Source organism: Pinus tabuliformis, chromosome J (assembly GCF_031772625.1).
Source record: "Pinus tabuliformis cultivar Carrire ecotype Pingquan chromosome J, CPIR1, whole genome shotgun sequence".
NCBI classification, from domain to species: domain Eukaryota; kingdom Viridiplantae; phylum Streptophyta; class Pinopsida; order Pinales; family Pinaceae; genus Pinus; species Pinus tabuliformis.
Window position 1 is genome coordinate 973998794 of NC_142295.1, and position 27047 is coordinate 974025840.

At 36.1% G+C, this 27047-nt stretch overlaps 1 protein-coding gene across 1 annotated transcript; it reads left to right on the forward strand.

The window, feature by feature from the left end:
* The first annotated feature begins 18970 nt into the window (after nucleotides 1-18970).
* On the forward strand, nucleotides 18971-22714 carry LOC149230091 (uncharacterized). Its single transcript, XM_089381205.1, has one exon. It carries the CDS (start codon nucleotides 18971-18973, stop codon nucleotides 22712-22714), a length of 3744 nt encoding a protein of 1247 aa, XP_089237331.1.
* Nucleotides 22715-27047: the final 4333 nt, after the last annotated feature.

The following is a 27047-nucleotide window of genomic DNA, read 5'->3' on the forward strand; positions in this document are numbered from 1 at the left end:
TTACCGCAACAAGGTTTTGGGGATGACTCTCCACCCAACAGTAGGCTCAATTGTGCAAGAATTTGCTACAACTGGCCACCCCCGAGCCCTCAATCAACGTACTACTACCAGTGACTCCTAAGTCTTCGAACACCATTCTCCCAAGAAAATACAAGATAGAATCTTGCAATGATGGAATGCAGGAATGCCTCTCATCTTCCTCACCATCTATTAAATAGAACAACATTGGAAGGGGAACCACATGCACACACTCCATGTGTCTACGTGCATCTTTCTTTTGGTTTTTAGCTTTCTTGTTTTATTTCTTTACTTTTCTTTTGATTTTTAGCTTTCTTGTTCTATTTCCTTCTTTCTGATAGTTTTCTTGTTTTATTTCTATTTATTCTTATTTAGAGTTTTAGTATGGTTATTACTATTTTATTTTATTATTTTTATTTATTTTCTTTGTATATAGTTTTAATATCATTTATTATTGAACATTTATGATTTATTATTTTTATTATTTATTATTAAGTGATTTATTTATTATTTCTATTATTAATTATCAATTATTTATTATTTTTATTATTTATTTTATTATTAAGGGGAGGGATATTACATACTCTCCCACTTTAAGGAACTTCGTCTCGAAGTTAAGTTGAATTATTTATTATTATATTATTATTTATTATTTAATTTACTTCATGTTGCCAACACCCTCTGCTGAACTAGTATAACCAGCAGGCATCGAAAGTCCCCAACACCCCGGGAAATCTCAAGGAATCTCTGTCCTTTTTCCCACTTTCGGCATCAAGCTAAGCCTGACCCGGTCTGTATCCTAGTCCAAGGCTAGCCCCAAGACTCGCGCCTGACTCAGACCTCATCTGCCCCAAGGCAGGTATCCGGCCTGGTACTCAATGACCCCGGGCATCTCGCAAGGCTGGCCCACTCCCTGCACAACTACTTAAGGTGCACAGCCCCAGGCATCGAATTCCTTGACATCCCTTCCACTCTTCGGCATCCCAATCCAATAATAGGCACCTAGCCTAGAACATCAAGCACTTGGCCTCCTCAAGATGGTTCCATAGCTCTTCAAGAGCTATCCATCAAGAGCTATACACAAGACAAAGGAACCACTGGCATATGTAGTGTTGATTGAGTTTTGTCCCCAACCCATATGGTGTTACTTATTCTCCCTCGTGCGTATGGGCTCACACGAGATCATCAAATAAACCGACCCTCTCGGCCCATTTGTGGAGTCCTGTGAATCATCACATCTCAACATGCATCCAATGCATTAACCATACCATCATAGTATCATAGGAAATAATCCACATGCCAACTCTTGCATGTCATCACGAGAACGTTCAGCTTTGTTAATTGCGACATTATGAATAATAAGGATCTGCATGCTCATGCATGTCATAGATTTGTACGGAACTATCGCATGCTTCGGTTATACCATCAACATAATTATATTAAAGACATATCATGACTTCTCATAAATGAACCACATGTCAATAATCCTCATATTACAGCATCATAATTCCTATGCCACATTGTGCATATCATCATGTAGTAAATGAATATGTCAATATACCTTGACATAACGTCATAATGCCTATGCATATCGCTATTATCATATGGATACATTATCACTATAAGAACCATATGTAAATCATTATCTTCCTACCATGAAACATTGTCAATATGTTTTCAAGTTGTCAATTACTTTTCAATAATCACTTCGACTTCTTTCTGCTAGGTAGTTGATCATTTCCACCAAAGGTATATCATTAAATTTAACATGAGCCTCATCATCTTGAGTCTTAATCTCTCGTCATATATTCTTCCTTCCCCAAGGAAATTCTGGTGAATTTCATTGTTTAAGATATTACTAGTGATACCATCATTATTTGATTTTACATCCATTTACCCTTTGGCTTATTGATTCCAAAATCGTTATATGCAATTGCATATAAACACTATTTCATCATGATTTAATCTTTATATCATGAGGATTTGTTGATCCATGTTGACTTATTTAACAATTAGCACTACATCCACCAAAAATATTTTCTTATCTCGTCGAGTTCGTAAAGTTCGTATCTCAATACCACTTGATTTCTTTATCATAAATTCAGTTTCCTCAAGTTGGGCAAAAGACTCCTTCTTATTAAATAGTATCATTATTTTAGATTTTGAAACAGTTGGAAACACTACTACCATCTTTATTCATGGGAAACTTAAATGTGAGGTGTTATGTGGAAACCACCTCTTTTAACGTTATGGGAAGTCTTACTCGTGAAATAATGAGTCAAGTACAATCTCTATTAATTGACTTTTACTTCTTTTGTCACTATGTACACAATCCTTCTCAAGGTATCCGTATAAAATTTCTAGCAACATTCCTTCCTCTATCTTCCTCGTTTATTATCATTTGGTCATCATGCAACTTCACCTTCACTTTTTTTTTTAAATATGTAGATCATCAGTATGACCATTACCAATCATGTTTCTAGCTCTACTCATCAATACCTTTAAAAAAGCTTTCTTCTTGAACATCCCTTCATTTCCTTCTACCCGATATTCATAGATATATTTTCTTTTTCTCCCTGTCTTGATTTCCTACTATTCCATGTCTACTTGCTAAAAATGGAAGTTTCTTCACTTCATTAAATTGACTTGAATTGTGGTTTCTTCTCCTTCTCTCCTATAGCATTGATCTCCTTTGGAAATGTTGTTACTATTTCCAACTTGGGTAATACATAAAATCTCTTGTTCATACATTTTGTTATCCATAATTCATTCATATAGTTAGTCACCTATGAAATATTTACAATGTGGCTCTCCAATTGTTATAGATGTTGTTATGCGCACAACTTATCTTCTCCAATCATTCTATTTATCATACCTTACAGGTTCCTTAAAATAACCTTCATTATTACCATGATTTTTCAACTTTATTAGTTGATTGCCAATACTTCTTCTTTATGTGCATCATTCTTAGATAGACCTTATAGTGATACCTTTAGAGTACCAAGTCATGATTATACTGAACTCTTCCATTATGTTCTAAAATAGGTTGTTTCTTCTTATTGATTTCTTACCCCTGTTGTGATACTTCTTCTCTACCACCTGAAACGTGACCAGAGAAATGCCAAGCAACTGTTATTGCTAAAGGACAATGAGAACAGCAATCCAACGCAAATAATTAGTGAATGGTATGATCAACATTCAAGGAATGTTATCTCTATGTTTTTAGATCAGATTGAACAATAAAATAATGAACATATGCTAGTGAACAATGATCATCTAAATGTAATAAGATATCAGAGTTTATCCATTGTGAATTGGAACAGATTTCGCTATTTTAGAGCACTTTAATTGGTGACAAATTTTCAACTTCAATTATCCAAATACTTCAAGTGCTATGTAAACTGTGTTGTAAAATGAACCAGTGGTGAGTAGTTACACCAGCATTAAAGAATTTAAAAAAAAAACATGCCAGCATACCATATCAATAGTGCAATGATAGCCAAACACTGTAATCAGTCACTCAATATCAAGATTCATCACTGAAGAAAAATAAGAGCCCAAAATACTTAGATTATTGTTGTGATAATTATGCAGTGAATTTTTAACCAAATATGTATTAACCATGCCAAATTTATTCAACAAAGTTTTGAAGATTCTTGATTGATTTCAATCTACTATTTTATATATTTTTCTCCTACTGTTCGGCATGCAATCAAACCATTGCCAAATTTGAAACTGTGTGATTGATCATGCAAATTATCAATAATCACCAATTTTGTAGTATTAAAACTTAGAAAACATAAAATCAAAATTCCAATGAGTAAAGCTTAAGAATATTAGTGGCAGTATTGTTTTAAGAAGGTACTTTAATTCTGAAAGAAAATTCACCATGACTTTTGAAATGATATGTCACACCAATATTAAGTCTACAGATTCATGACCTTATGTGCTAGGATAAATTGAAATTATGTGCTGTAGAGTGAAATATTTTGAGTATCTTGTGTTAGAAGAATTAAATGGACTGCTTTTAACAAAATAAATCGTTTAAACAAATTTATTGAATGTATCTTGAGATTCTTATGGCTATTAAATGATTACTCTAAGGAAATTTAAGAAATCAAATAACCAAAGAAATATTCCACACCATAAAGAAGAGACACCGCCACCCAACCCAGAACCGGATCGGATGACTGGGAAGGTTATCCCTCCCCAACACAAAATAAAATCATTTTATTAATTATATGGCCTGCCTGCAAGCGCACCCGCGAAGGCAACACCATCCCTCAAATTACAATACATTTTAGCCATAATAATTTCCCAGATAAGACATAAAATTGCCTGCATAAAACATAAGATTGTAAGCTTATTCCATTGTTCTTTTCGATAACCATGTCGAAAAATCTGCACACACTATAAGGTCAATAGTACCCTTTACATAGTCAATAGTACCATTTTCTCATGCAAGGAATAATAATAGCCAATCACATAATCTCCACCCACTCAAATAGCCAATTGCATACTTGGTGGCTCTTCAGCTCACAAATGCAAAAGTTGTTGGTGCTTGGACCACGGTGTTTAACAACTAGCAGCAATCATTGCAGAAAGGCGAGCAATTATTTTCATTCATATCAGAAGGAATGCAAATAGATTAGCAGACCTCCTTGCCAATAACGGGGTGGAAGATAATCTGGCTTTGTCTTAGCTCACACAGAGTTCTCTCTCAACTGTCACCTGGTCCTCTCAATGTCAAACCCTCATCTCGCAAAACAAAATGCTTCAAAAAAGAAATACCATTTCACTTATAATCAATAAAGAAAGTAAAATAGAGATAATCATTTTTTTTTTTTAATATTTGAGAAATAAATGATTGACATGCCTAAAAAAATTAGAAATTAATCTCTTCAAGCCACAAAAATCGAGGGTCCTGGCAATGGCGGTGGATTGTTGTAGATATTAGGTTTGGCTCCGCCAAGAGCCGTTGTGAAGTTTCTTCTCTTCTTATGTCTCTCACCCAATGAAATTTGGACCGAGCATGACACGACTTTGGTGATAGCACTTTACATAAAAAAAAAAAAAAAAAATTTAAAAAAAAAAATATTCTGATAATACCCTTGCTGATTAGGCCTTAAAAAAATTACAAGTCGGAGAGAAGGTTGACTCTTAGGGTTCTCGGCCTCCGCAAAGAAAACTCAGTTGAGTGAAGAGAAAGAATGCAAAACAAGGAGGTGAAAAAACCCTTATTGTTGTTATGAGATAGTCCGCAAACCCTTGACCTAGCAAGGAGAAATAGGCTACAAAAGTTTGAGAAAATTCTAGGTTGAATGACCAATTTCAAAAAATTTAAAGCCCTTGATTGCAGAACTTAAATTTTAAAACCACTTTAAATGACTAGACATAGGTTTGAAAATTTCAAGCCTCTTCTAAGGCTCACGGCAAGGGGAAAACACCCTCAGAGGCCTGCAGCAACCATTGATGAAATATGTGATTGTGAAGTATGAAAGGGCTAGACCCTAGCCATGAACAGTGATTTAAAACTCCTTCAAACAATGAGCAATAGACCTGCAAACATAACGATTATTTTATAAATCCAAAGCAGCAATTACAAGCCCAAGCCCAATATTAGTGACAGGAAAAACTCTTGCAACGACGAATTTAAACCACTCTCGGCCTTAAGGAAAATTGGAAAATTTTGCGTGTATTCTTCTAAAAATTTGCAGATAAACCAGTTCTTCAAGAATCGATTTCTTTTCCTTTAATGATTGATGAATTATGTCCAAAAAATATGTCAAATTTTCCTGTGAAAACCCTTATGGCCTGCAAGAAAAAAAACGGTCAAAACCACATGAGATTTTGAGACAAAAATTGTAAGAAATTTAAATAAATTCCTCTTGAAATTTTTCGATTTGGGAGCCAAAAATAGTTGGAAACCCTCTCAAAAAACCGAAAATCTCGGATTTCTCTGCAAATGAGACAAGGGTTACAAAATAATTCAAATGCAAGATTGTTTGATGCCCAAAGGACTTGCAACTGAGTTATATAGACCCTCAGAAATTTTTGAAAACACCCTGAAATAAAAATTATATGTATAGTGAAATAAAAATTATGGTAGCTTTCAACATAACATTCCAATTTATCCATGAGTATCGTGCCCGATTGATTTTTTTTTCTTAAAGAAATCGACAATAATCTTGGCTAATTTGAGCGTAGTGCTTGAATTTATAGTCGAATAGGTTTCTCTTCGTTAATTTATATAATCCATCCGCAAAAATTGAGGTTTCTTTAGCTATCAGGGAGACAAAATACTGTCAAGATCTTTTCTTCTGACGCAAAGAAAAAGCTAAAACGTTTTTGCTAAGGCAAAGGCATGCAAATTAGAAAGCCATAGCAGAACAAGATACTAGTGGTTTGACGAGGGAGGTTATTGCAACTATGGAGAGCGGTGAAGGTAACACATGGGAGCTGGATCAGAAACTGGACGGGAATATGGACGTCGAAACGTCATATTACTTCTAAAGTCTGTGCACTTCATTTGTTAATAAAGATCAAATCTACATAATTTGATGGATGTCACAAACCCCAATATCAAGGAGCAGACATTTATGAGTTTATAAATAACCAAAGATTGGTACTCAAATAAAAAATGACGATCTTTTATGATGAATATGTTCAAAAGAAGCATACAGAGAAAAATGTAGTAACTACTCGCCGAGTTAAATTATTAAAAACTTACTACTTTTCAGATTATTCAAATAGAAAATCATAGAGTCTGGCTTATTAAGGAAATCATTTTTACCTTTGTCCTCGCACCAGTGATTGGCCGAATCCAAATCAGTGATAAACTTGCATGGCAAGATCACACGGGATTATATGAGAATAATATAGTAAAAGCAAAATTTTGAAATCCTGAAACCGCTCTATAAAGTAAGAGGTAAAAATGTGTTCATATAACGTTATTAGAAACCAGTTCACGGCCACATGAAAACGAGCTGCAATATCACTTATCTGTCTAAACGGTGAAATGTCATATAATCTATAACCCCTCAATATTTATCAAAAAAAAAATTCTTTACACTGATTTTATAAAAATTAAAGTGATAACCTTTCTCCCAAAAATTTGATTTTCCCCTAAATAAAAGAAAAACTCAAAGCAATTGAGGTGAAAGCTCAACGATAAAAATTAATGTCTATAGGTCCTCAGAGTTGAACCTGCTCTGATACCATATGTAACAGCCCAAAATGAATATCTAATTAACTTATTAATATTAACTTAAATCAGAGTGGCCCTTACCTAACCAAATAAACATGTAATTAATTAACTAAATTCAAACCATGAATAGTGCTTACCTGTTCTTACCTAGGGTAGAAGTAGGCTTACCGCAACAAGGTTTTGGGGACGACTCTCCACCCAACCGTAGGCTCAATTGTGCAAGAATTTGCTACAACTGGCCACCCCCGAGCCCTCAATCAACGTACTACTGCCAGTGACTCCTAAGTCTTAGAACACCATTCTCCCAAGAGAATGCAAGATAGAATCTCGAAATGGTGGAATGCAGGAATGCCTCTCATCTTCCTCACCATCTGTTAAATAGAACAACATTGGAAGGGGAACCACATGCACACACTCCATGTGTCTACATGCAACTTTCTTTTGGCTTTTAGCTTTCTTGTTTTATTTCTTTACTTTTCTTTTGATTTTTATCTTTCTTGTTTTATTTCCTTCTTTTTGATAGTTTTCTTGTTTTATTTCTATTTATTCTTATTTAGAGTTTTAGTATGGTTATTACTATTTTTATTTTATTACTTTTATTTATTTTCTTTGTATATAGTTTTAATATCATTTATTATTTAACATTTATGATTTATTATTTTTATTATTTATTATAAGTGATTTATTTATTATTTCTATTATTAATTATTTATTATTTTTATTTTTATTATTTATTTTATTATTAAGGGGAGGGATATTACATACTCTCCCACTTTAAGGAACTTCGTCCCGAAGTTAAGTTGAATTATTTATTATATTATTATTATTTATTATTTAATTTACTTCATGTTGCCAACATCCTCTGCTGAACTAGTATAACCAACAGGCATCAAAAGTCCCCAACACCCCGGGAAATCTCAAGGAATCTCTGTCCTTTTTCCCACTTTCAGCACCAGGCTAAGCCTGACCTGGTCTGTATCCTAGTCCAAGGCTGGCCCCAAGGCTCGCGCCTGAATCATACCCCATCTGCCCCAAGGCAGGCATCCGGTCCGGTACTCAATGACCCCGGGCATCTTGCAAGGCTGGCCCACTCCCTGCACAACTACTTAAGGTGCACAGCCCCAGGCATCAAAGTCCTTGACATCCCTTCCATACTTCGACATCCCAATCCAACAATAGGCACCTAGCCTAGAACATCAAGCACTTGGCCTCCTCAAGATGGTCCCATAGCTCTTCAAGTGCTATCCATCAAGAGCTATACACAAGACAAAGGAACCACTGGCATATATAGTGTTGATTGAGTTTTGTCCCCAACCCATATGGTGTTACTTATTCTCCTTCGTGCGTATGGGCTCGCACGAGATCATCAAATAAACCGGCCCTCTCGGCCCATTTGTGGAGTCCTGTGAATCATCACATCTCAACATGCATCCAATGCATTAACCATACCATCATAGTATCATAGGAAATAATCCACATGCCAACTCTTGCATGTCATCATGAGAACGTTCATCTTTGTTAATTGCGACATTATGAATAATAAGGAACTGCATGCTCATGCATGTCATAGATTTGTACGGAACTATCGCATGCTTTAGTTATACCATCAACATAATTATATTAATGACATATCATGACTTCTCATAAATGAACCACATGCCAATAATCCTCATATTATAGCATCATAATTCCTATGCCACATTCTGCATATCATCACGTAGTAAATGAATATGTCAATATACCTTGACATAACGTCATAATGCCTATGCATATCGCTATTATCATATGGATACATTATCACTATAAGAACCATATGTAAATCATTATCTTCCTACCATGAAATATTGTCAATATGTTTTCAAGTTGTCAATTACTTTTCAATAATCACTTTGACTTCTTTCTACTAGGTAGTTGATCATTCCACCAACGGTATATCATTAAATTTCACATGAGCCTCATCATCTTGAGTCTTAATCTCTCGTCATATATTCTTCCTTCCCTAAGGAAAATCTGGTGAATTTCATTGTTTAAGATATTACTAGTGATACCATCATTATTTGATTTTACATCCATTTACCCTTTGGCTTATTGATTCCAATATCGTTATATGAAATTACATATAAACACTATTTCATCATGATTTAATCCTTATATCATGAGGATTTGTTGATCCATGTTTACTTATTTAACAATTAGCACTTCATCCACCAAAAATATTTTCTTATCTCGTCGAGTTTGTAAAGTTCGTATCTCAATACCACTTGATTTCTTTATCATAAATTCAGTTTCCTCAAGTTGGGCAAAAGACTCCTTCTTATTAAATAGTATCATTATTTTAGATTTTGAAACAGTTGGAAACACTACTACCATCTTTATTCATGGGAAACTTAAATGTGAGGTGTTATGTGGAAACCACCTCTTTTAACGTTATGGGAAGTCTTACTCGTGAAATAATGAGTCAAGTACAATCTCTATTAATTGAATTTTACTTCTTTTGTCACTATGTACACAATCCTTCTCAAGGTATCCGTATAAAATTTCTAGCAACATTCCTTCCTCTATCTTCCTCTCTTATTATCATTTGGTCATCATGCAACTTCACCTTCACTTTTTTTTTTAAAATATGTAGATCATCATTATGACCATTACCAATCATGTTTCTAGCTCTACTCATCAATACCTTTAAAACAGCTTTCTTCTTGATAGAACATCCCTTCATTTCCTTCTACCTGATATTCATAGATATATTTTTCTTTTTCTCCCTGTCTTGATTTCCTACTATTCCATGTCTACTTGCTAAAAATGGAAGTTTCTTCACTTCATTAAATTGACTTGAATTGTGGTTTCTTCTCCTTCTCTCCTATAGCATTGATCCCCTTTGGAATTGTTGTTACTATTTCCAACTTGGGTAATACATAAAATATCCTGTTCATACATTTTGTCATCCATAATTCATTCATATAGTTAGTCACCTATGAAATATTTACAATGTGGCTCTCCCATTCTTATAGATGTTATGCACACAACTTATCTTCTCCAATCATTCTATTTATCATACCTTACAGGTTCCTTAAAATAACCTTCATTATTACCCTGATTTTTCAACTTTATTAGTTGATTGCCAATACTTCTTCTTTATGTGCATCATTCTTAGATAGACCTTATAGTGATACCTTTAGAGTACCAAGTCATGATTATACTGAACTCTTCCATTATGTTCTAAAATAGGTTGTTTCTTCTTATTGATTTCTTACCCCTATTGTGATACTTCTTCTCTACCACCTGAAACGTGACCAGAGAAATGCCAAGCAACTGTTATTGCTAAAGGACAATGAGAACAGCAATCCAACCCAAATAATTAGTGAATAGTATGATCAACATTCAAGGAATGTTATCTCTGTGTTTTTAGATAAGATTGAACAATAAAATAATGAACATATGCTAGTGAACAATGATCATCTAAAGGTAATAAGATATCAGAGTTTATCCATTGTGAATTGAAACAGATTTCACTATTTTAGAGCACTTTAATTGGTGACAAATTTTCAACTTCAATTATCCAAATACTTCAAGTGCTATGTAAACTGTGTTGTAAAATGAACCAGTGGTGAGTAGTTACACCAGCATTAAAGAATTTAAAAAAAAAACATGCCAGCATACCATATCAAGAGTGCAATGATAGCCAAACATTGTAATCAGTCACTCAATATCAAGATTCATCACTGAAGAAAAATAAGAGCCAAAAATACTTAGATTATTGTTGTGATAATTATGCAGTGAATTTTTAACCAGATATGTATTGACCATGCCAAATTTATTCAACAAAGTTTTGAAGATTCTTGATCGATTTCAATCTACTGTGTTATATATTTTTCCCCTACTGTTCGGCATGCAATCAAACCATTGCCAAATTTGAAACTATGTGATTGATCATGCAAATTATCAATAATCACCAATTTTGTAGTATTAAAACTTAGAAAACATAAAATCAAAATTCCAATGAGTAAAGCTTAAGAATATTAGTGGCAGTATTGTTTTAAGAAGGTACTTGAATTGTGAAAGAAAATTCACAATGACTTTTGAAATGATATGTCACACCAATATTAAGTCTACAGATTCATGACCTTATGTGCTAGGATAAATTGAAATTATGTGTTGTAGAGTGAAATATTTTGAGTATCTTATGTTAGAAAAATTAAATGGACTGATTTTAACAAAATAAATCGTTTAAACAAATTTAATGAATGTATCTTGAGATTCTTATGGCTATTAAATGATTACTCTAAGGAAATTTAAGAAATCAAATAACCAAAGAAATATTCCACACCATAAATAAGAGACACCGCCACCCGACCCAGAACCGGATCGGATGACTGGGAAGGTTATCCCTCCCCAACACAAAATAAAATCATTTTATTAATTATATGGCCTGCCTGCAAGCACACCCGTGAAGGCAACACTATCCCTCAAATTACAATACATTTTAGCCATAATAATTTCCCGGATAAGACATAAAATTGCCTGCATAAGACATAAGATTGTAAGCTTATTCCATTGTTCTTTTCGATAACCATGTCGAAAAATCTGCACACACTATAAGGTCAATAGTACCCTTTACACAGTCAATAGTACCATTTTCTCATGCAAGGAATAATAATAGTCACATAATCTCCACCCACTCAAATAGCCAATTGCATACTTGGTGGCTCTTCAGCTCACAAATGCAAAAGTTGTTGGCGCTTGGACCACGTTGTTTAACAACTAGCAGCAATCATTGCAGAAAGGTGAGCAATTATTTTCGTTCATATCAGAAGGAATGTAAATAGATTAGCGGACCTCCTTTCCAATAAAGGGGTGGAAGATAATCTGGCTTTGTCTTAGCTCACACAGAGTTCTCTCTCAACTGTCACCTGGTTCTCTCAATGTCAAACCCTCATCTCTCAAAACAAAATGCTTCAAAAAAAGAAATACCATTTCACTTATAATCAATGAAGCAAGTAAAAGAGAGATAATCAATTTTTTTATTTTTTTTTAATCTTTGAGAAATAAATGGTTGACATGCCTAAAAAAAATTAGAAATTAATCTCTTCAAGCCACAAAAATCGAGAGTCCTGGGAATGGCGGTGGATTGTTGTAGATATTAGGTTTGGCTTCGTCAAGAGCCGTTTTGAAGTTTCTTCTCTTCTTATGTCTCTCACCTGATGAAATTTGGACCGAGCATGACACGGCTTAGGTGAGAGCACTTTACATAAAAAAAAATATAAATAAATAAATAAATTCAGATAATACCCTTGCTAATTAGGCCTTAAAAAAATTCCAAGTCAGAGAGAAGGTTGTCTCTTAGGGTTCTCAACCTCCGCAAAGAAAACTTAGTTGAGTGAAGAGAAAGAATACAAAACAAGGAGGTGAAAAAACCCTTATTGTTGTTATGAGATAGTCCGCAAACCCTTGACCTAGCAAGGAGAAATAGGCTACAAAAGTTTGAGAAAAATTGTAGGTTGAATGACCAATTTCAAAAAATTTAAAGCCCTTGATTGCAGAACTTAAATTTTAAAACCACCTTAAATGACTAGACATAGGTGTGAAAATGTCAAGCCTCTTCTAAGGCTCACGGCAAGGGGAAAACACCCTCAGAGGCCTGCAGCAACCTTTGATGAAATATATGTGATTGTGAAGTATGAAAGGGCTAGACCCTAGCCATGAACAGTGATTTAAAACTCCTTCAAACAATGAGAAATAGACCTGCAAACATAACGATTATTTTATAAATCCAAAGCAGCAATTACAAGCCCAAGCCCAATATTAGCGACAGGAAAAACTCTTGCAACGACGAATTTAAACCACTCTCGGCCTTAAGGAAAATGGGCAAATTTTGTGTGTATTCTTCTAAAAATTTGCAGATGAACCAGTTCTTCAAGAATAGATTTCTCTTGCTTCAAAGATTGATGAATTATGTCCAAAAAATATGCCAAAGTTTCTTGTGAAAACCCTTATGGCCTGCAAGAAAAAAACGGTCAAAACCACATGAGATTTTGAGACAAAAATTGTAAAAAATTTAAATAAATTCCTCTTGAAATTTTTCAATTTGGGAGCCAAAAATAGTTGGAAACCCCCTCAAAAAACCGAAAATCTCGGATTTCTCTGCAAATGAGACAAGGGTTACAAAATAATTCAAATGCAATATTGTTTGATGCCCAAAGGACTTGCAACTGAGTTATATAGACCCTCAGAAATTTTATAAAACACCCTGAAATAAAAATTATGGTAGCTTTCAACATAACATTCCAATTTATCCATGAGTATCGTGCCCGATTGATTTTTTTTCCTTTCTTAAAGAAATCGACAATAAACTTGGCTAATTTGAGCGTAGTGCTTGAATTTATAGTCAAATAGGTTTCTCTTCATTAATTTATATAATCCATCTGCAGAAATTGAGGTTTCTTTGGCTATCAGGGAGACAAAAGACTCTGAAGATCTTTTCTTCTGACGCAAAGAAAAAGCTAAAACGTTTTTGCTAAGGCAAATGCATGCAAATTAGAAAGCCATAGCGGAACAAGATACTACTGGTTTGACGAGGGAGGTTATTGCAGCTATGGCGAGCGGTGAAGGTAACACATGGGAGCTGGATCAGAAACTGGACGAGAATATGGACGCCGAAACGTCATCTGACTTCTAAAGTCTGTGCATTTCATTTGTTAATAAAGATCAAATCTACATAATATGATGGATGTCACAAATCCCAATATCAAGGAGCCGACATTTATGAGTTTATAAATAACCAAAGATTGGTACTCATATAAAAAATGACGATCTTTTATGATGAATATGTTCAAAAGAAGCATACAGAGAAAAATGTAGTAACTACTCGCCGAGTTAAATTATTGAAAACTTACTACTTTTCAGATTATTCAAATAGAAAAATCATAGTCTGGCTTATTAAGGAAATCATTTTTTCCCTTTGTCCTCGCACCAGCGATTGGCCGAATCGAAATTAGTGATAAACTTGCATGGCAAGATCACACGGGATTATATGAGAATAATATAGTAAAAGCAAAATTTTGAAATCCTGAAACTGCTCTATAAGAGGTAAAAATGTGTTCCTGTAACGTTATTAGAAACCAGTTCACGACCACATGAAAACGAGCTGCAACATCACTTATCTGTCTAAACGGTGAAATGTCATATAATCTATAACCCCTCAATATTTATCAGAAAAAAAAATTTCTTTACACTGATTTTATAAAAATTAAAATGATAACCTTTCTCCCAAAAATTTGATTTTCCCCTAAATAAAAGAAAAACTCAAAGCAATTGAGGTGAAAGCTCAACGATAAAAATTAATGTCTATAGGTCCTCAGAGTTGAACCTGCTCTGATACCATATGTAACATCCCAAAATGAATATCTAATTAACTTATTAACATTAACTTAAATTAGAGTGGCCCTTACCTAGCCAAATAAACATGTAATTAATTAACTAAATTCAAACTATGAATAGTGCTTACCTGTGCTTACCTAGGGTAGAAGTAGGCTTACCGCAACAAGGTTTTGGGGACGACTCTCCACCCAACCGTAGACTCAATTGTGCAAGAATTTTCTACAACTGGCCACCCCCGAGCCCTCAGTCAACGTACTACTGCCGGTTACTCCTAAGTCTTAGAACACCATTCTCCCAAGAGAATGCAAGATAGAATCTTGGAATGCAGGAATGCCTCTCATCTTCCTCACCATCTATTAAATAGAACAACATTGGAAGGGGAACCACATGCACACACTCCATGTGTCTACATGCAACTTTCTTTTGGTTTTTAGCTTTCTTGTTTTATTTCTTTACTTTTCTTTTGATTTTTAGCTTTCTTGTTTTATTTCCTTCTTTTTGATAGTTTTCTTGTTTTATTTCTATTTATTCTTATTTAGAGTTTTAGTATGGTTATTACTATTTTTATTTTATTATTTTTATTTATTTATTTATTTTTTTGTATATAGTTTTAATATCATTTATTATTTAACATTTATGATTTATTATTTTTATTATTTATTATTAAGTCATTTATTTATTATTTCTATTATTAATTATTAATTATTTATTATTTATTTTATTATTAAGGGGAGGGATATTACACACTGTCCCTCTTTAAGGAACTTCGTCCCGAAGTTAAGTTGAATTATTTATTATTATATTATTATTTATTATTTAATTTACTTCATGTTGCCAACACCCTTTGCTGAACTAGTATAACCAGCAAGCATCGAAAGTCCCCAACACCCTGGGAAATCTCAAGGAATCTTTGTCCTTTCTCCCACTTTCGGCACCAGGCTAAGCCTGACCCGGTCTTTATCCTAGTCCAAGGCTGGCCCCAAGGCTCGCGCCTGACTCATACCTCATCTGCCCCAAGGCAGGCATCCGGTCCAGTACTCAATGACCCCGGGCATCTCGCAAGGCTGGCCCACTCCCTGCACAACTACTTAAGGTGCACAGCCCCAGGCATCGAAGTCCTTGACATCCCTTCCAGACTTCGGCATCCCAATCCAATAATAGGCACCTAGCCTAGAACATCAGGCACTTGGCCTCCTCAAGATGGTCCCATAGCTCTTCAAGAGCTATACACAAGACAAAGGAACCACTGGCATAAGTAGTGTTGATTGAGTTTTGTCCTTAGCCCATATGGTGTTACTTATTCTCCTTCGTGCGTATGGGCTCGCACGAGATCATCAAATAAACCGACCCTCTCGGCCCATTTGTGGAGTCCTGTGAATCATCACAGCTCAACATGCATCCAATGCATTAACCATACCATCAAAGTATCATAGGAAATAATCCACATGCCAACTCTTGCATGTCATCATGAGAACGCTCATCTTTGTTAATTGCGACATTATGAATAATAAGGAACTGCATGCTCATGCATGTCATAGATTTGTACGGAACTATCGCATGCTTCAGTTATACCATCAACATAATTATATTAAAGACATATCATGACTTCTCATAAATGAACCACATGTCAATAATCCTCATATTATAGCATCATAATTCCTATGCCACATTGTGCATATCATCACGTAGTAAATGAATATGTCAATATACCTTGACAATAACGTCATAATGCCTATGCATATCGCTATTATCATATGGATACATTATCACTATAAGAACCATATGTAAATCATTATCTTCCTACCATGAAACATTGTCAATATGTTTTCAAGTTGTCAATTACTTTTCAATAATCACTTCGACTTCTTTCTACTAGGTAGTTGATCATTTCCACCAACAGTATATCATTAAATTTCACATGAGCCTCATCATCTTGAGTCTTAATCTCTCGTCATATATTCTTCCTTCCCCAAGGAAATTCTGGTGAATTTCATTGTTTAAGATATTACTAGTGATACCATCATTATTTGATTTTACATCCATTTACCCTTTGGCTTATTGATTCCAATATCGTTATATGCAATTGCATATAAACACTATTTCATCATGATTTAATCTTTATATCATGAGGATTTGTTGATCCATGTTGATTTATTTAACAATTAGCACTTCATCCACCAAAAATATTTTCTTATCTCGTCGAGTTCGTAAAGTTCGTATCTCAATACCACTTGATTTCTTTATCATAAATTCAGTTTCCTCAAGTTGGGCAAAAGACTCCTTCTTATTAAATAGTATCATTATTTTAGATTTTGAAACAGTTGGAAACACTACTACCATCTTTATTCGTGGGAAACTTAAATGTGAGGTGTTATGTGGAAACCACCTCTTTTAACGTTATGGGAAGTCTTACTCGTGAAATAATGAGTCAAGTACAATCTCTATTAATTGACTTTTACTTCTTTTGTCACTATGTACACAATCCTTCTCAAGGTATCCGTATAAAATTTCTAGCAACATTCCTTCCTCTATCTTCCTCGTTTATTATCATTTGGTCATCATGCAACTTCACCTTCACTTTTTTTTTAAAATATGTAGATCATCATTATGACCATTACCAATCATGTTTCTAGATCTACTCATCAATACCTTTAAAACAGCTTTCTTCTTGATAGAACATCCCTTCATTTCCTTCTACCCGATATTCATAGATATATTTTTCTTTTTCTCCCTATCTTGATTTCCATGGAAGTTTCTTCACTTCATTAAATTGACTTGAATTGTGGTTTCTTCTCCTTCTCTCCTATAGCATTGATCTCCTTTGGAATTGTTGTTACTATTTCCAACTTGGGTAATACATAAAATCTCCTGTTCATACATTTTGTTATCCATAATTCATTCATATAGTTAGTCACCTATGAAATATTTACAATGTGGCTCTCCCATTGTTATAGATGTTGTTATTCACACAACTTATCTTCTCCAATCATTCTATTTATCATACCTTACAGGTTCCTTAAAATAACCTTCATTATTACCCTGATTTTTCAACTTTATTAGTTGATTGCCGATACTTCTTCTTTATGTGCATCATTCTTAGATAGACCTTATAGTGATACCTTTAGAGTACCAAGTCATGATTATACCGAACTCTTCCATTATGTTCTAAAATAGGTTGTTTCTTCTTATTGATTTCTTACCCCTGTTGTGATACTTCTTCTCTACCCCTGAAACGTGACCAGAGAAATGCCAAGAAACTGTTATTGCTAAAGGACAATGAGAACAGCAATCCAACCCAAATAATTAGTGAATAGTATGATCAACAATCAAGGAATGTGATCTCTATGTTTTTAGATCAGATTGAACAATAAAATAATGAACATATGCTAGTGAACAATGATCATCTAAAGGTAATAAGATATCAGAGTTTATCCATTGTGAATTGGAACAGATTTCACTATTTTAGAGCACTTTAATTGGTGACAAATTTTCAACTTCAATTATCCAAATACTTCAAGTGCTATGTAAACTGTGTTGTAAAATGAACCAGTGGTGAGTAGTTACACCAGCATTAAAGAATTTAAAAAAAAACATGCCAGCATACCATATCAATAGTGCAATGATAACCAAACACTATAATCAGTCACTCAATATCAAGATTCATCAATGAAGAAAAATAAGAGCCCAAAATACTTAGATTATTGTTGTGATAATTATGCAGTGAATTTTTAACCAGATATGTATTAACCATGCCAAATTTATTCAAAAAAGTTATGAAGATTCTTGATCGATTTCAATCTACTATTTTTTATATTTTTCCCCTACTGTTCGGCATGCAATCAAACCATTGCCAAATTTGAAACTGTGATTGATCATGTAAATTATCAATAATCACCAATTTTGTAGTATTAAAACTTAGAAAACATAAAATCAAAATTCCAATGAGTAAAGCTTGAGAATATTAGTGGCAGTATTGTTTTAAGAAGGTACTTGAATTCTGAAAGAAAATTCACAATGAATTTTGAAATGATATGTCACACCAATATTAAGTCTACAGATTCATGACCTTATGTGCTAGGATAAATTGAAATTATGTGCTGTAGAGTGAAATATTTTGAGTATCTTATGTTAGAAGAATTAAATGGACTGCTTTTAAAAAAATAAATCGTTTAAACAAATTTATTGAATGTATCTTGAGGAATAAGAAAACTCAGTAGGGATGCGGAATTATTTACAAATTTCATTGATAATGCCAAACTGGTGGATATCCCACCTAAGAGTGGCACTTATACATGGAAAAATAGACGAGGGGGAGATAGGTTGATTGCCTCTCGTCTGGACAGATTCATCATCTCAGAGAGCATCATTATGAATGGTATTGTAGTTGAGTCAGATATCCTTCCAAGTGGAGGATCTGACCACTGGCCAATATCTTTAATAGCAGCTATCCATGGCACCCCCAGGAATAAACCTTTCAGATTCGAAAAATTTTGGTTGGATCACCCCAACTTCCTCAATCTGGTAGAGAAATGGTGGTTTGAACATGTGATTGGAGGGGGTTCCAAAATGTTTAACCTTCAGAAGAAACTAAGGTACACAAAAGCCAAAATTAAAGAATGGAACATTATGGAGTTTGGAGATATCTTTAAGGAAAAAAGCTTGATAGAAGACAAACTTGAACAGATTCACAAAGCGTGGGCTTCAGGGCACAACAGTGAAGAGCTTGCAGAGCAGGAAAGGGATCTAACTAGTCAGTGGCATACACGTTGTCAGCAGGAAGAGACTCTTTGGAAGCAGAAATCCAGAATTCGGTGGCTTAAAGAGGGTGAGCAGAACACCAAATTTTTTCACAAATCTACTCTAGATTACAGAAGTGTGAATAGAATTCTAGAACTCAAGAATGAGAATGGTGAAACTTTAAAGAATCACCAAGACATAGCGGCTTTACTAACCAGGCACTTCAACAGTATTGCCCAGGAACCGCTAGCAAACAGAGAGGATGCCATAAAGGAGCTCATCTCAGCCATCCCCAAAACTATCACCGGAGCTCAGAACTCAGCTCTAAGCAGAGAAATAACCTTAGAGGAAGTGGAGGAGGCTGTCCGAAGTATGCCTAGTGATAAGGCCCCTGGACCGGATGGTTTCACCATTAATTTTTACAAAGCCTGCTGGAACCTAATAAAGCATGAGATATGGGAAGTTGTTGAGGAATCTAGGAAATCTGGTACCATCCTCAAATCTCTCAACTCAACCTTCATAGCGCTTATCCCAAAGATGGAAGAAGAAAACTCTCCTGAGAAGTTCAGACCAATTGCTCTGTGTAATGTCATTTATAAAATTATTTCAAAAGTTATAGCTAATAGACTAAAACCTATTCTTCCCGGCCTCATATCAGAAGAGCAATCCAGGTATGTTGAAGGGAGACAGATCTTAGACAATATTCTTCTAGCTCAAGAAATGATTCACACCCTGCAAACTAGGAAATTAGCAGGAATGCTAATGCAGCTTGATCTATCGAAAGCCTATGATAAAGTTAGTTGGCAATATCTAGAAGCCATTCTAAAAGCCTTCGGTTTTTGCAAACTATGGATCAATTGGATCTTAGCCCTTATTAAGTCCTCCAGATTCTCAATCCTTGTCAATGGATCTCCCTCTGAACCCTTTTCACCTACTCGGGGAATCAGACAAGGGGACCCTCTCTCCCCCTTCCTGTTTGTTATTCTCATGGAAGGTCTCAGCAGACTTATAGCCAAAGCAAAAAGAGAGGGGAAAATCAAGGGCCTTCAGCCTATCCAATCTCTGCCAGCAACAACACACCAACAATTTGTGGATGATACGATGTTACATGGAACTCCCACAGTGAAAGAGGCTCTAGCTTATAAGAAAATCCTTGATCTTTTCAGCAAGGCATCCGGAATGGAAATTAATTTTTCCAAATCCACGATTTACTTCTTTCACACTCATCCAGCTATTCAGAAGCACCTCTCTAATATACTTGGATTCAGAAAAGGGTGTCTACCTTCAAGATATTTGGGAGCACCGCTAACTCTCAAACCCTGGCAAAAAGTGCACTGGGAGAGAATTTTAGCTAACCTGGAGAAAAGGTGCAAGCACTGGACGTACAGAGCACTTAATTTTGCGGGGAGACTAGTTCTCACAAAGGCAGTTCTGCAAGCTATACCTCAGTACTTACTTTCCATGCTGCCGTCCCCCAAGGGCATCCTCCAACAAATTAGATCAATCCAAAGATCCTTTTTATGGAATGGTAATGGGGAGAAGAAAAAATGGGCGCTTGTAGCATGGCATAAACTCTGCAAACCAAAAATTATGGGAGGCCTAAATCTGGTGGATCCTTCAATCATCAACATGACTTGTGGTGCTAAACTCTGGTGGCGATGGATAAAAGAGCCCCATCTCCCCTGGGCAAGACATTGGAAAGAGAAATACACCCCCGAACACAATAGTCATGATCTTATTAGGCTTCAGGAGGTTCCTGAGGGATCACCCATATGGAATCTTGCTCGGAAAAATCGCAACTTGGTACAGGAAAACAGTTTCTGGGAAATCCGGAATGGGCATTCAGCGCTTTTTTGGGAAGATGCTTGGCAGCAGCTCCCAAAACTAGAAAAGCCCGAACTCGATCATCTCAAGCAGAAATGTCAACACGAAGGTCGTTACAGAGTTAACCAATACTGGAACTGGAACAACAGGGATCCCATCTGGAGAGAATGGATAAACTTCGACTTGGATAACAGCAATGGGGAAGATGACAGTTCAAAGCATCTAATTGACCAACTACTCAAAAGGAAAATAAGGAATACGGACGAACAGGACCAGCTTAGATGGGGAATGAAGGGTAACGGAAATTTCTCACTCAAGGAAGCCAGGGAACTGATAGAAATTGCAGAGCAAAGGGAGGTTTCACCTTGGAGTCAAAACGTGTGGGACGGCCTGTTTTGGCCAAAAATCAAAACTTTCCTCTGGCTTTTAATGAGGAAAAAAACCTTGACATGGGAAAATCTACGCAGCAAAGGCTTTCATGGGCCGTCCAGATGCCCAATGTGCATGGCAGAGGAAGAAACAATGAATCATTTATTTAATTCCTGTGACTGGGCTTGCCAGTTATGGAATTGGGCGGAGGGTATAATGCTAGACTCTAACAGAAATAGGGAGTCCATTCAGGATACTATACAAAATTGGCAAAAAAATTTCTCAAAAAACTCCAGGGTCAACAGCATTTGGAAAGTTATGCCTGGTTTTTTAACATGGACCATTTGGAAGGAGCGTAACAGGAGAATATTCCAAGATGAATACAGAAACACAGAGCATGCCATAGACACTCTCATGAGAAATATTAAACAGTTAATTCAAGTAAAAGTGAAAGAGGAAACTAATGAGAAGTCGTCATCTAGTGACTTACGGATTTTAAAACTCTTCCAGCTGCACACCAACCAGAGCATGGCTACGTCGAGAAGCCAGCAAAGCCCGCAGTCTGAGTCCAGTAGTTGGAATTACCCGCCGGTGGGCTGGCTGAAGTTGAATTTTGATGGCGCATCTAGAGGAAACCCTGGGATGGCGGGTATCGGAGGAATCATAAGAGACCATAAAGGAGACATTCTTCATATTTACTACAAAGCACTGGGAGAAGGGACGAACAATGAAATGGAGTTTGCAACTTTAGAACAGGGACTACGGATTCTAAAAGACATGCAGAATTATACAGCGGTGGTAGAAGGTGACTCGGCCCTGGTAATCTCTGTGGCTAAGAGAATCTATGGCGGAACCAAAGCAAGCAAAGCCACGAAGCATTGGAGATTAGCAAAGGTGACGGAAAACATAGCTGAGTTGATCAGCGGCATGAGAGGGTTAGTCTTCCAGGCGGTGAGACGCAAGGCGAATGCGATTGCGGACCACCTAGCAAACCATGGCATCGATAACCAAAATAGGGAATGGGACAGCTGTTGGCAGCAGGTGAACTGCCCAGACTTGAAAAGGAAGTGCATCCAGCTGGCCGAACAAGACAAGGATAATGCCAACCGGGCTCAACCGGAAGGCGTTCTGACTCCGGGCTTTTTTCATGATGAAGAACAAAGGAGTGGATACGGACATTAAAAGTTGGCAGAAAACAAAAGGACAGGTAATTCTGGTGCGTTTATGGCAACAAAAGGGGAATAAAGGAAACAAATCTAATATGATGGGCCGCAACGATCACCGTCGTCACCACAACAAGTTGGAGGACACATGGCATTTTCTGATTAGAGAAGGAGGAGGCAACATTGATGTCAAAGGTTGGATACATCACTCGGAAAACACAGTTCAAAGCAGCAACAATTATGTCAGTACATCCACGTCGTTTCGGGAGAATCGGTTGGTCATGAGCAATATCCTCCAGATCAACTATTTAGAAGCGAGTGGAGGCATAGCCATGAATAGAATTTTGCAGTGCATCGCTCCGGTTCATTCACTTTCGGCTCTCAGCGCCAGGTCTTACGCTGCAAGTGTTAGGATAAGTATGGAAGGTGATGGCTGCCGCAGTGCTACTGCGAACATGGAACTCAAGACAGCAAGGGAAATGTATGAAACCAGAACCGCGTCGAAGAACAAACGCAAATTGTCTGAATTGGAGGCCTCAGTGAAAGAAGAAGAACGAAAGCGGTCGGAGGAGGATATAGCGCAGGAAGTCGACTGGCTTCAAGATCCTGGCACAGTCACTAAGCGCGCAACTCAGTTTGTGCGTACTCAAGCGGAAAGCTGGAGAGTTAAAACCCTGCTGGCGCGTGCTCTGGATGCAACGGAAGATAGTAAAAGGCTCGCTCAGAATGACCAGGTAATCCCGGAGGCACAGATGAAAAGTCTATATGACATTTATGAAGCTTTGGATTTCAAAGTCACTGCAGTGCATGAGATGGTTGACTCTCTGTCCAAGAAAGTAACGGTGCTCATAAAGCTCCTCAGGCAGACGCTCAGTCCAGAAGCAAGACAAACTGGAGGCCTACCGCAAGAAAAGCAGGAGGAATGCCGCAGCTATCACTCCCTGCAAGCAAGAGTTGACAGCCATGTGCTGGAACAGGCCTTGGACACGGTGAGCAGGTTCGGGCAGTCACCTTAATATTTGGGTTCTGTTGTTATCTCTCATCCTTCTTCCCGGATGTTCATATATCCTGATCGGTTTTTCTTTGGTCTCCCCAAAATATGGGATTTTGTCATTACCACAGTCTATGCGGGTTGAAGGAGTGCGGTCCTCGTTTTAGTATCTTCTATTCACAGGCGTTGTTAGATAGCAGGAACAGCCACCCTGCGTGGTGTGCAGTTGATAGTTTTTTGTGGTTTTTAGGGTTGGGAATCAGAATGTTTGGCTTGTTTTCTTCAGGCCTCGATCTGCTAGTGCAGATTTTTTGTACTATAGTTTTTCTCTGTTAATATAAACCTCTGACTTACACAAAAAAAAAAAGAATGTATCTTGAGATTCTTATGGCTATTAAATGATTACTCTAAGGAAATTTAAGAAATCAAATAACCAAAGAAATATTCCACACCATAAAGAAGAGACATCGCCACCCGACCCAGAACCGGATTGGATGACTGGGAAGGTTATCCCTCCCCAACACAAAATAAAATCATTTTATTAATTATATGGCTTGCCTGCAAGCACACCCGTGAAGGCAACACCATCCCTCAAATTAAAATACATTTTAGCCATAATAATTTCCCGGATAAGGCATAAAATTGCCTGCATAAGACATAAGATTGTAAGCTTATTCCATTGTTCTTTTCGATAACCATGTCGAAAAATCTGCACACACTATAAGGTCAATAGTACCCTTTACACAGTCAATAGTACCATTTTCTCATGCAAGGAATAATAATAGCCCGATCACATAATCGCCACCCACTCAAATAGCCAATTGCATACTTGGTGGCTCTTCAGCTCACAAATGCAAAAGTTGTTGGCGCTTGGACCACGGTGTTTAACAACTAGCAGCAATCATTGCAGAAAGGCGAGCAATTATTTTCGTTCATATCAGAAGGAATGCAAATAGATTAGCGGACCTCCTTGCCAATAAAGGGGTGGAAGATAATCTGGCTTTGTCTTAGCTCACATAGAGTTCTCTCTCAACTGTCACCTAGTTCTCTCAATGTCAAACCCTCATCTCTCAAAACAAAATGCTTCAAAAAAATAAATACCATTTCACTTATAATCAATAAAGCAAGTAAAAGAAATGACAATTAGATGAAAATGTTAGAACACTAACTCAAATGCCTTAATAGAAAGTGCTCTTAAAAATCTTCACTTATAATCAATATTCATAGGTTCACAATCTTAAATATAATTTGTCAATTAATTAATATATATATATATATATATATATATATATATATATATATAATATTCCAAAAATAACTTATCAAATTTCTCTTATATGCTTAATTAATCCACTTATGACTTGTGACTTTCAATCCTCGTTGAATTTGAAATAATTTATAAATAAGACAAATTGTAAAGAAATAAAGGCATTCCAGGCGCTCTCTTACCAAGAGCCAACCTGAACACCCATCAATACAATTATAAAAATTACTTTTTACAGCAACCAGAAAATACAGTAGTGCTGATACAAATAAAATGTTCAGAGAACGAGGAAACATTTGGTTTCATAATTAACACGTGACTGGTGTCCTTGCATATTTCTTCATTGTCGTTCTAAAAGAGAGATAATCAATTTTTTTTTTCTTTGAGAAATAAATGGTTGACATGCCTAAAAAGTTTTAGAAATTAATCTCTTCAAGCCACAAAAATCGAGAGTCTTGGCAATGGCGGTGGATTGTTGTAGATATTAAGTTTGGCTTCGCCAAGAGCCGTTGTGAAGTTTCTTCTCTTCTTATGTCTCTCACCCGACGAAATTTGGACCGAGCATGACACGGCTTAGGTGAGAGCACTTTACATAAAAAAAAAAACCGAGAAGGGGCTAAAAATAGAGGAAGAGGGAAGTACACTGAGCGAAAACAATACTCAAAGCATTGCTTTTTATTTTAAATATAGAGAAAATTCAAGGCGGATGTATTATAATAAATCAAATTAGAGGAAGCAAGAATGGTCGGCTTAAAATTCGTCAAGATTTCTAATCTTTCAGATATATTTTCTTCCTTAAAATTTACTCTGCTCTTAATGTCGCTCTGTCAAATATCTACAAAATAGAAGGTTAGTCTTTTAATGATAAATAATTAATAATTAATAATAGAAATAATAAATAAATCACTTAATAATAAATAATAAAAATAATAAATCATAAATGTTAAATAATAAATGATATTAAAACTATATACAAAGAAAATAAATAAAAATAATAAAATAAAAATAGTAATAACCATACTAAAATTCTAAATAAGAATAAATAGAAATAAAACAAGAAAACTATCAAAAAGAAGGAAATAAAACAAGAAAGCTAAAAATCAAAAGAAAAGTAAAGAAATAAAACAAGAAAGCTAAAAACCAAAAGAAAGTTGCATGTAGACACATGGAGTGTGTGCATGTGGTTCCCCTTCCAATGTTGTTCTATTTAATAGATGGTGAGGAAGATGAGAGGCATTCCTGCATTCCATCATTCCGAGATTTTATCTTGCATTCTCTTGGGAGAATGGTGTTCTAAGACTTAGGAGTCACTAGCATTAGTACGTTGATTGAGGGCTCGGGGGTGGCCAATTGTAGCAAATTCTTACACAATTGAGCCTACGGTTGGGTGGAGAGTCGTCCCCAAAACCATGTTGCGGTAAGACTACTTCTACCCTAGGTAAGCACAGGTAAGCACTATTCATAGTTTGAATTTAGTTAATTAATTACATGTTTATTTGGATAGGTAAGGGCCACTCTGATTTAAGTTAATGTTAATATACATTAATTAGATATTCATTTTGGGTTGTTACACTGCTATCCTCCCCTCCGCACCCCACTTCACCCGCTCCCTCCCCCACCGTCGCACCCCTCCTCCACCCTCTCCCTCACCCCTCGACCCTCCCCGCCCGCCCGGGCCCCCAACCTGTGACCTCTTTGCCACTGGCTGGGGGCCCGAGCGGGCAAGGTGGAGAGGGTCGATGGGTGAGGAAGAGTGGGGAGCGGGGGTGGAGGAGGGAGGGCTGGGGGACAGAGCGGGTGGGGTGGGGTGAGGCGAGGAGGGGTAGAGGAGAGGGGAGGAGGGGGGCTAGGATGGGGGAAAGGAGGAGGGTTGGGGCGGAGTGAGGTTGGGGTTGGACGGAACGAGGGGGGAGGGGTCAATTTTTTTTAAATGGTTTGTTTTTAACTTTTTTTTAGTAATTTTTTTTTAATATTTGTGTTTTAATTTTAAATTTAAATATTTTTTAATTTAAATACTTTTTTAATTTTAATTTTAATTTTTTTATTATTTTTTTAGTGTTTATAATTTTTTTTTTTTTTTTTATCAATTTAATTTTT

What these genes read in the sequence shown, in the direction of transcription:
- LOC149230091 (XM_089381205.1), top strand. Translation starts at nt 18,971, where the DNA reads ATGAATGGTATTGTAGTTGAGTCAGATATCCTTCCAAGTGGAGGATCT.